The 11,690-nt window shown below is 37.1% G+C and overlaps 1 protein-coding gene across 7 annotated transcripts in view; it reads right to left on the bottom strand.

Annotated features, from left to right (window-relative positions):
* Positions 1–11,690, bottom strand: part of KMT2E (lysine methyltransferase 2E (inactive)) — a 56,948-nt gene that overhangs the window by 36,639 nt on the left and 8,619 nt on the right. For 4 of the 7 annotated variants that reach the window (XM_087722295.1, XM_087722300.1, XM_087722299.1 and 1 more), the window contains exons 2-9: positions 11,423–11,506; positions 10,418–10,461; positions 9,091–9,275; positions 7,087–7,201; positions 5,619–5,848; positions 3,413–3,493; positions 2,030–2,088; positions 116–288 (exon numbers count right to left, since the gene is read on the bottom strand). In XM_087722295.1, the coding sequence (XP_087578421.1) occupies positions 116–288; positions 2,030–2,088; positions 3,413–3,493; positions 5,619–5,848; positions 7,087–7,201; positions 9,091–9,161 (729 nt within the window). In that variant the 5' untranslated portion in view covers positions 9,162–9,275; positions 10,418–10,461; positions 11,423–11,506. The remainder of the gene's footprint in view (positions 1–115; positions 289–2,029; positions 2,089–3,412; positions 3,494–5,618; positions 5,849–7,086; positions 7,202–9,090; positions 9,276–10,417; positions 10,462–11,422; positions 11,507–11,690) is intronic. The other 3 variants (XM_087722297.1, XM_087722298.1, XM_087722296.1) reach the window with 3 other exon arrangements.

Below are 11,690 nucleotides of genomic sequence, written 5' to 3'. Positions count from 1 at the left end.
TTTTGTGATCTGCCACAGGGCTCTCTCAACTTCTTTTTAACATTTACATGAAACCACCTCCATGAAGGCAGTTTTAAAATCGATACATCAAAATCAGCATTAGATTTTAGCTTACTTTTTTACATTTTGTGATGGTTTGCTCTTTCTCTCCACTTTTTTTCCTTTTCTTATCTGTGACCTTTGTAACTCGTGTAGCAGTTAGCGTAATTGTAGTTGGTGTATGTTGAAAAGCAGTATATAATTCTACAGGAACTTCATCACCACTTTCTGTTGCACTGGTATCCCCATCTTTAAAATACAAACGGAAGAGGAAATTATCTCACGGTACTGAAATATTCCATGAATTAAAATCATAGATTGTATAAACTATTAATTCTATATACAATTATCAAAATTTATGTAAAAGGAAAACAAGGAGTTAATAATATTAACATTTATTTGATCATGGGCTCCAGTGACAAAAAAATGTTTAGATTTGTGGTTTCTTTAAATTCAATAAAGCTTCAATTTTTCCAGAAGCACTGAAAGATTTCCATATACTGAGCATAGTTTATATCAAATTACCTCTCAATTATAAATTCATATACTTATGTAAGTTTTAACCCAAATGTAAGGGTTCTCTTCTCATATTGTATTTAAAACAAATATTAGGATGCAAGGTTTTAGACTAAGTATAACAACTTGGAAAAAAATGACTACAGGAAAATATGTTTCACAATAGTTACGATCACACTAATACAATAAAGATAATGTCCTTTCAATTAATGGGGAAACTATTCAGTCAACAACTTTTCCTAAAGCTAAGACTTATTCTTTTAGATTCCAAATAAATTGGAAACATTGGCTATCATTTGTGTTTTCTTCCCAAAAGGCCCTCTAATGCCACTGTAAACTCATAATGCAAAAAGTAATTAAAAACAGGAAAGGGTATCATACACATGGTGATCTTTATAATAAAAGGTCACAATCAACTTCTAATTATTAGTTGCTTCACTGCCTGTAGGAACTGTCGGCAGAAGTCAAACAAAACAATTAGCAAAGAAGTAAGGTCTCTTTTAGCATATGCAAATGTCTCTTCTGTGTCTTCATCAGTTTCTCAAAGGCTGTGTTAAATTTATAAGTGGCTTGCAGTTTGGAAATATGTATTTTGATTCAATCATATATTTTATAACTCTAAAAAAAAATCTTCCACTATTGAAAAAAAATCACTCATTATCCATTATAAGAACTAAGCCTTTTTCTTCCTAAAGCAGAAAAAAATGCAGCAACATTCATTGAGCATATTTAAATACACCACAATATTCAGAGAGAAACATAAAAAAATAAACCAAATCTGACCTAGAAAGTTATGAGATGAGGCATGCTAACTGTTATAGCAGCTTTTACCCCTGAAGAGAGGATATTGCCAGATAAGCAGATTTGGTATTTCCCCATTTCAGGATCAACCGCATATAAACCTAATACTTCATTTTGCGGCAACATTATATAAGAAAACACACCAAGGTGTTTAATGCCATTTTATTCTATTTGGTTCTGACTGATTCCTAGTTCCTGTATTTTGTCATTACTTTTGCTCTGTATTTTATTTCTCAGTGTTGTAGCAGAGTGTTCAATTATTGGAATAGTTGACAAATATTGCAAAATAAATAAACTCTAGCATCTTTGTATCAAGTTACTGCTGAGTTGTTGTTTTAGTTATAAGCGTAACAATAATTAAAAATACAGGAACTAATTTTACAAAAATTGGTTAAAATTAAACATTGTCCATTTGTTTTAGGAAGGAAAATATTCAAAAGTTCTGTAAACAAATATTGTTAATTTATTTGCATAAAAGCTGGTGAGCTATTTGCATACAAACAGGTTTTATTAGCAAATAAAAACATTCCATCTATACGCTATTAAAGGATGTTTATTTTTTAGCAAAAATGCAAGACCAAGAAGGGGGGAGTGTCAACAGTAACAGAGTGCTTAGGATCCATGTAATTACCAAGAACAAACTTTAGAATTTAATGAATTTTTTTTTACCTACCTGACATATTTTCTCTTTTTCTACGCTGGAGCAACACTGCTCTTTCCTTATCTAAGCTCCTTTTAAAAATAGGGGGAAAAAAGAAACTGAGTAAATATTAAGATTTTGAACATCAAGTTTTTTTAATGAATGGTATATGTGTATTAAATGAAACAATTAAAATAAAAATGGCTGTATCCACTCACCCTACTAATTAATTTATTTTTGCTGTTTGAATACTTTAAAAAAAATTGGCAAATATTGTGTGAAGAGAACCAGAGGAAATGTATCAAATTTTTAACCTGGAGCTCTCCACTCTGGGAATTTTATACTTGGTAGAAAGGATCAGTTTCAAAGCAAAGAACTTAGCAATGCAGTGACATCTAAATCTTTGCTACTTTAGTATTCCAGCTTCATATCAGTGGTGGGTTCCGGATCCCATTTCAACTGTGTGCGGTATCGCCCACATGGACGCGCACAGCGCACACATGCATCGTACCTGCCTGCGAGGCCTCCACGACGCTCCAGCTGCTCGGCGGAGTGTTTCGCAGGTGCCATATGTGGCATGCGCAGAAGTGCCAAAGGGTTAAAGGACAGGTATGGAGCTCGGGCGTGTGGGCCCTCCGGAGCACCGTACCGGAATGGTACCCGGTGCTCCAGCATGCCCGTACCAGGACGTACCGCCTGCAACCCCCACTACTTCATATGTAAAGAGACAGACTAAACTCCCTAAAGTAGTGATGTCAAACTCGATTTCATTAAGGGTCGCATCAGGGTTGTGCTTGACCTCATGGGGACCAGGAGGGCGTGACCAGGGTGGGTGTGACCAGCTCAATGTCACCTGTGGTGGCCCAAGCCCTCTGCCAGTAAAAACGGGCTCCTGAGCTCCGTTTTCGGCTGGGACAGCCTCCTGCAACCCTTAGCCAGCAAAAATGGGGGGGGGGGGGGAAGGGTGCGCATGGCACTCCTGAGTTCTGTTTTTGCTGGCACAGGCATCGCGAGCCAGTCCTTCGCTGTTTCCAGAGCAACCCCGCGGGCCAGATGTAAGCACCTCACGGGCTTTGAATTTAGGCACCCCTGCCATAAAGCAAGATGTGTATTCTGACAATATTCAAAACCTAGACTGGCTGTTTCTTGTAACACAGTAACAGTGTCTATATTGCACTATGGGTATTAAATATCAAATCTTTAATTCAAATATCATTATGAAAAAGGACTATTCTGGACACCCCTTTTACTGAACGAAGAATGCCACCTTTTAAAATAAATTGTACTTGTCAATATAATATTCAAATGTATTACTATAATGGAGAAGAGAGGTTTTGCTTCATCTGCTCATATTTTGTCCATGTCTCAAATCATATGCCAACACAAATAATATATTTTCAATTATCTACCACTTACCTAGGCTGGCAACGCTCACAAAGGTATGTGTCAGGAATATGCTGCCTATCAATCCCCATGCAATCAATGTGCTGCCAAACACTTAAAATAAAGAAAAGGAGAGAATACAGTGTTATTTTCATACTTTTTAAGGTTTAGTTCACTCAAGTTTCCTTGTGGCCAAAGAAAATTAATTTCCCTAACACCTGCTATCACTTGAAATGTAGTGAGTGTTCAATTATTGCTTTTTCCAAATAATCTCCTCTCTAAACAACGTAGCCAATGCTACATTACTCTCTTCTGAGTGTTTGGATATCCTGCACGTGGCTTGTTTTGTTTCTGTAATTCCTCTAAAGCCACAAAGCCTTGCAGAAGGCATTAGCTGATAAGCAGCAGCCACAAGTTTCAACCCTCTGCCATTGGCCAAAGCCAACTGAACAGGGCTGGGATGATGAAGATGATGTGTGTGTGTCTGTGTGTGTATTCATTCATTCATTTTTGCCTGGCTACTTTTACTATTGTTTTTACATAATTTGTTATGAAGAAGGTAGCAATGTTACTGTCCGTCTCTGTGTTGTGCTTTTATTTTCAGACGGAATACCAAATCTGAGTTTATAGTCTACGTGTGTATTGTAATGAATATTGTTGTACTCTCAAATGAGGAAATAGTCAAATGCAAAATGTATGGCTGTGGCAGCTCCGGCCCTCTGGAACGAACTCCCCGCAGGGATTCGGACCCTCACCTCTCTCCAGGCCTTCCGAAAAGCCGTCAAAACCTGGTTTGCCGGCAGGCCTGGGGGTGATGAGTTCCCTCCCCTCTCGACATGTATGGTTGTGCGACTGTTGTTTACTTTTATTATTTGTATTTTGTCTTTTTATGTTCCCCTTTTTCCCCCTTGAATTGTTCGCCGCCCTGAGTCCTCCTGGAGAAGGGCGGCATACAAATAATACAATACAATACAATACAATACAATATGTTTAACGTATAGGCAGGTTGGTAAAGGCAACATATGTACATCATGAATGTTTGTTTGGAAGAAGCATTAAGACAATTGCCAGGAAAGTATGTTTTTGCTCTTGGTCATAGGCTGTATTAATGTGACTACATGGCCACAGCTTCCTTCTAGATTTATTCTACAGCTATTTGTAGAAGCAGGTCAGACTGCAAAAGCCATTCTTAGCTGTGGCTTCCTTTGTTTGCTCTGGTAATTTTTTAAATGTTTGCTTTGTTTTATGTTGGCTAATTCTTCTGCAGGTGGGATAGAAGGTAGCACTCAGCATGATCCTCTAGGACAAAAGATAACAGCAATGAGCTTTATTTCAAGTTCCCACTGCTTGGACAGAATGTTCTGATGGGATCATTTTATTACAAGCTAGGTACAAACTTTCTTTCTTTCTTTCACGCACTTGCCTATTCTTCATTTTTAACAATATGATCATTCAGAAGGTTACACACAGATACTTTTCTGGATAGCAGTTTCTCCAATAAAACCCACATTTGCAACCTGAAGTTTCACTAATGTGTGTGGGTTGTTTTTTTTTAAAGTATCGTCACCAGGATTTCCCATTACAGTGCTCTGAGATTTTAATTCAACTCCAACCATGTCTGTAAGTCATACAGTACCTTTAGAAGTACACAAGTGACACTAATAATCAAGATTCTACAAAACAAAGCTTTGTTCATTAGCAACAGCAATAGTGATTAGACTTATACACTGCTTCGCTGTGTTTTACAGGCTCTCTCTAAGCAGAGTCAGCATATTGTCCCCAACAATCTAGGTCCTCATTTTACCAACCTTGGAAAGCTAAATCAACCTTGAGCCAGTCAGGATTGGATGGGATTGAACTCCTGGCAGTGGGCAGAGTAAGCCGGCAATACTGCATTGTAACCACTGAGCCGCCAGGGCTCCTATCTACTTATCACCCAGTGCCTCCTGCTTTACTGTGGGGCTAACAATGAGTTCTGTGCTATGATCCTCAGCACGATCCCCACTTGCAGAGTGACTCTGCTGACTTGATGGCCTCATCCATCCATCCTGTGAGCAAAATGGTGGCCAACACAATGACAAAATGGTGGTGGCTTCTATTAATGCCATGTTTACCAAATGGCCTACATACTTTGTTAAAGGAAGGAAATCTCACTGAGCAACCAGAGGGCCAGCAGAGCTGGTAGTAATAATACTGGGTAGGAACATTTCAAAACGCTTGTGCGTATGGACTATTTTACCTGCATTTGTCACAACAGATCATATAGCCATCGTCATGGGTGAATCCACAAATGCACCGAGTTATATCAGTGCCGTAGCTTCCATCCTCAGATGTGCTGATAGTAGTAGCACTGGATGTTTCATCAAAATTTGGAGCAGTGTATATGCCTACTTCATTCTTGCTTATAAGAACTGAAGGAGGCGGCGATGCTGGGGGTGTTGGAGGAGGACGAGCGCCATAATTATGGTCCTGAAAAATTAGTTACATAAAATCATCCATCTTTTCGTTAAGACCTTTTTTTAAAAAAATTCATGCATAGAATTATAAACCTGGCCTTTTCAACATTTCTCCCACCAACTCAACCTCACTCACGACCATGTAAACAAATGTGTTTAAAACCTCTGAAGCGAATTAGCTTCTTTTAAAAAGTAAATGCATATTACTTTATCCATTCTGACACTACTAACAGAGGTTTTATAATGTTGATTTCTTACCCATCCTGAATAAACAAAATCTGATTATCATTAATATTTATACCGTGGGAAATAGTTAGGCATCACAAAACATGCTGCTGGTTAAAACTAATTACAAACCAGGGTTGTTCAATTATTATACAACATAAGATACTTATTCAGGCTGAATGTTAAAGTATCAGAGAAAGCACATCTGCATTCTTAGTATAAAAACCAATTTCATTTAAGCAGAAATCCTTCAATGAAGGATTAAAATTTCCACTTTTCTACATAGTTATAGTGATTGGTTTAGGGTAGTATTTACTTAAAGAAAAAAAGGCCTACTTTATCAATTCATCACTGCAAGCAACTATTTTATAGGATGCTATCTTAAAACAAAGAGATATGATCAGATTATTGTGCAATGATAAAGCAGCCAAGAAAATTGTGCCAAATCTTATTTGACTACAAGACATAGCAGTAATGCATGTTTAAAATGGACTTGAATTGATATTATTCTCAGTACTCCAAGTTGCTGGTTCCTTTACATGCAACTGGAGACTTTGTTGTAGGAAAGCTTTGCTGCGTTTTAAAGGAAAATGTAACTTGTTTAAGGGCATAACAATCAAAGGAAGTATAATGTCGAATAAGGCAGAGCTGGCTTTTTTCTACTGGCCAGAGTTCCTGCTTTAATTGCTGTAGGACTAGGTTTGCAAGATCAGGCTAGCCAAGGGCATAACTATTGTGATTTTAGCTTCAGGTTTATTTATATGTCCAATTCTATTATTCAAGAAAATTTAGTAAAAACAGTAATAAAAGCAATGCCGTTTAAGAAAGAACAATGACAAAAATAGATAGAAATGGTAAAAATTGTAAAGAACCATTAAAACCAACTTCTTTTCTAATGACGTTGAGAGTTGGGATATGTCAGTGAACTATTTTCATATCAAGCCAAACCAACTAGCTAAAACACAATTAAATGTCTGGAAACTTAACAAGGACCTAAAATAAAGGCTTAAAAAAAAAAGAACATACCGCATAAGGCAAACCAATGTAACTGTGTGAATGATGAGAGCTGTTATTATATAGTTGGTGTGGATAACTGTTTGACTTCTCAACTACCACAGGGCTAGCTTCTACAGATTCAGGTCTGAAAAGCAAGAAAGGTGGATAAACATTACAATTTCACATTCAACGGCTCCTGCGTGTGTTTCTCTCTTTCTTATTAATGCAGCATATATAACAACTGTAGAAATGTATACAATACAATGCAGAGAAACATTCTGAAGGAACCTACTGAAGAAACTGGGGAAAATGTTGCTTATGTCACTCATGCCAAACTGCCACTGAAGCACACATACTAGCAAGTGAACACTGTATGAATTTTAATAACACGGACAATGTTGTACGACACAACGCAGCTGTACCAAAAATGATGGCAAGGCAGAGAGTACATTAGCATCAATAATCCTTATTGTTTCTGTGATCACATATGAGACGTAGGAGTCATCCCATATGTTGCTAACAGTATCTGAAACCCCAATAGTTTCCATCAGCGACATCTAGTGGTAGCATAAGAGTAGTTCCACAAATTCCCACAGAAGTTGATTTTTATTTATTTATTTATTATTTATTTATTTAATTAATTAATTACATTTATTTATATGCCGCCCAATCCCGAAGGACTCCGGGCGGCTTACAAAAAATAAGAAAAAAAAACACATAACGAGAAAAGAAACAGTTTAAAAACAGCAACACCTCATACATTCTTTCTAATCGGGGCTGGACCTCAACAGTGAGGTCAACAGCCCCAGGCCTGCCGGAACAGCCAGGTTTTTACAGCTTTCCTGAAGGCCATGAGAGTGGGTACGGTCCGGATCTCCGGGGACAGCTGGTTCCAGAGAGTCGGAGCAGCTACAGAGAAGGCTCTCCTCCGAGGGCCCGCCAGCCGACACTGTCTAGCTGACGGCATCTGAAGGAGGCCCAATCTGTGGGATCTTACCGGCCGCTGGGAGGTATGTGGCAGCAGGCGGTCTCGAAGGTACTCTGGCCCTAAGCCATGTAGGGCTTTAAAGGTGATAACCAACACCTTGAATTGAGTCCGGAGACCAATTGGTAGCCAGTGCAGCTCATGGAGGACAGGGGTAACGTGGGTGTACCTCTGCACACCCAATATCGCTTGCGCGGCCGCATTCTGAACCAACTGCAGTCTCCGAACGCTTTTCAAGGGTAGCCCCATGTAGAGCGCGTTGCAATAATCCAGCCTCGAGGTGACAAGGGCGTGAGTGACCGTTTGAAGTGCCTCCCGATCCAAATAGGGCCGCAATTGGTGCACCAGATGAACTTGGGCAAAGGCCCCCCTGATCACAGCCGACAGATGATGTTCCAGTTTCAGCTGCGAATCCAGGAGGACTCCCAAATTGAGAGCCCTCTCTGAGGGGCGTAAATTTTCATCTCCCAGGTTTAAGGATGGACTGTCCAAGCAGTCCTTCGGGGGCAACATGCAAAGCCACTCAGTCTTATCGGGATTGAGCACAAGTTTGTTCACCCCCATCCAGATCCTAACATGTTTATTGTAATAGAAACTCAATGAAAAGATCTTATAAGTCATCCGTTTGGATGTACCAGCATCCAGAAACTCACCTTCTCCCAGTTTCTACTAGAACATATTAATTCTGGACAGTCCAAATAACCCAGAAGTAAAATATAAAATTTCTTCATGGAAAATATAATTTAAAAACTTGTTTTAAAAGATGAGGTGTTAACATTTTTTAAAAAAATCTATTCTTAAATGTCACATTATAATTATACCTTAGCATATTTAAATTACCAAGTTTACCAAGCTGAAACTTTTTAAAAGGTTTTTTTTTAAAAAAACAACTGATTTATCTATTTTATCAATGAATATTAATCTTTCTGCACACTAACTTGGTGCGGAAAACAAATCTACTGAAATTTGGTAACAAATACTGCATTCTAACAATGAAAACAATGTAACACAACAGGAAAACAAAGTTGCTATAATGCTACAATACTTACTCTGAGCCTGCAGCCATTTCCAAATAAGATGGTTCTGCTGTGTCAACCCCCAACGGGACCACTATGCTCATGACGTTCGTTTCTGATAAATTCGTTTACTATGGATTTCTATGCATTGGTATCCAAAACACTGGGGCATGCCAGCCACAGTGCTCATTGCAAACATCTAAGTGCATCCACAAACTCTGTTCAACAACAACAACAGAAGTTGAAAAGTCACATATTTTTTTCCAGAATGAATCTAAACATTAAAAATGAAAACATTGATTCATGGTATAAATATATCCAAACAAAATCTTACTGAGTTCAATGATACATTCTTGACTGTGTTTAATATTGCAGTCTAATATATAATACAAGTACATTCATTTTTCTTAATTATGTATCACACAATCTCAGTGTTGAAGCACCTCTGCAGTTTTTCTAACCTGATACACATTTGTTAACTTTTATGTCAAAATAAACTTATTTATTTGGATTAGTAATTCTGTATAGCTGCAGAATGCTCAGACATCAAAATTTGTAAATTCATTTGCATTATTCTGCTCTAATATTTACATCCCCAGCATTAGAACTGGAGATTAATAAATGTGGTCAAGAACAAGAGTCCTGCTGCTAGGGACAGAAAAATGCCCTGCTTTTCCCCCTTTTGGCGAACTTTGTTGAAGTCCTATAGTTCTGAGGTCTTCCCCAGTCCCCTCACAATATCCACCTGAGTAAATCATCTTTCTGTTCTGATGTCAAAGAGGTATAACACCTATAGAAATTTCTATAAATGGGGGGAATGCTTTAGGATTTTGCACTTAAGGGTTCAAATGATAACCATCTATCCCAAGTACTATTCAATATGAAACTTCATCTGCATGACATTTCTGGAGAATGTTATATACCTTTATTGTTTATGTGTTCTCATTTATTTACATTCTTTTGAATCTATATGCTATCTTTTGACAATCCTAATACTGTGAGCAAGATGGATTTATAGTTCCATAAAACCAAAAGTTACTTTCATCACAATTAATTATAATTAGTATTTGAATATATAATATTGATAAAATAGCCTTTTTGCCTTAGTGTGATGCTTAGATCTCATGGAAATGTAGTTTTTATCTTCCTTAAACTTTTGTCTCTGCAATGAACTATTTTTTAAATGAAGATGCCCATTCAAATAGTTATTTTATCGAGTTTTTTAAAAAAAGCCTTACTTACATCAATTGAGCTGTAAAATTTGCATTCATTGTATCGTTCTCCCTATTAGAAAATATTTACTAACTTAAAATTTGTATACCAAGCACACCTAATTTGTCTGAACTACTACATTGCTTACCATCTGTTCTGACTGCCTCAGCAGGAATGAAACTGACACATCTGCTAGAAAAATGCAGAATAGAAAAAATTGGTTTCTAAGCAGAAAAAGTCTCACTGAATAGGAGATACTACATATATATATTGCACAATTATAATTTTTAAATTAATGGATTGGATTTGGGCTCAGTAATATCTAGAATAGGTCCAACTGAAATCAAATGGACAAGTTAGCCATTACCATTCTTCGCTATGACTAAATCTAGATCTAATTCAGTATTTTGAATATTGCTATTTTTTAAAGTTAGCACTCCAAAATTGTAAAAAAAAAAGTGGTTTCTGTGTTCCACTCTGCTCATTAGGAACATAAAATGCAAGAATACCCTTATAATTTTAGCTAAGATCTTGTCTGGCTGTAATGATGTAAATACTTAAGAAATATAGCATCATATTCAGTTAAAAAATTCTCTTTGGATCAGTAAGGTTAAATTTAATTAATGTACCAAACATAATAGGTCATGAAGCTTTCCACATCCCAATTATGCCTGCCCCCTTTTAACATTTTTATAAGGGGGAAAGCATTAGCTGTAGCTCCAACTACTACTTAAGAGAAGAGGATCTAATAGGCAAACAGCTAACTCCAAGAACGTAGCACTAATATGCGTAAAATATTCTTTTAGAACTTCACTGAAAAGTCAAAAAGGTCCTGTTAGCCAGAAGATCAAAGGGGTTTTTTATATGTGGGTTCATCTTCCTGAGTCTTTTAAAAAATGCCAAATCTTGAAGCATATCAAGAGAACTTAAGGAGCATTAAGAACAGTCAGTTCTGCTGCTTAAAATTTGTTAAATAATTTACTTTTAAAATATAGCCTAGAATAGAATTGCTGGCCCACTGTCTGCAACTGGAAAAATTTCAAACTATTTTCCAATTGGTTAAGACATAAACTCTGGGTGTTCAGTTAAGAAGTTAAATGAAGATAACTACACTACATTCAGAACTGGTTTTTATGGAATTCTCACTAGATACCTCTTTGCAGTCTGATGTTGTTCCATTCATTACTACTGTCTGGATGAAGTTGTTCAACCAACTGCTGTAACCCATCTTTATTACCTGAAAGCAATAGGCATCTTATAACCATGTTGTTAATATCAATGTTCTAAAAGATTAAAACTTGTCCATATAACTTCATTCAGTATCAGGAGCTATTTTAAACGCATTGTGATCTTAAATATTTCAAACAAGGAAATAATTCATACGAATATTTATCGCATAGCAGTGACTAAAATAGTTTTGG

This window comes from Thamnophis sirtalis, unplaced genomic scaffold (assembly GCF_051295495.1).
Source record: "Thamnophis sirtalis isolate CommonGarterSnake01/CBP01778 unplaced genomic scaffold, rThaSir2_p1.2 scaffold_9, whole genome shotgun sequence".
NCBI lineage: Eukaryota > Metazoa > Chordata > Lepidosauria > Squamata > Natricidae > Thamnophis > Thamnophis sirtalis.
This window is presented reverse-complemented; position numbering and strand designations above follow the sequence as displayed.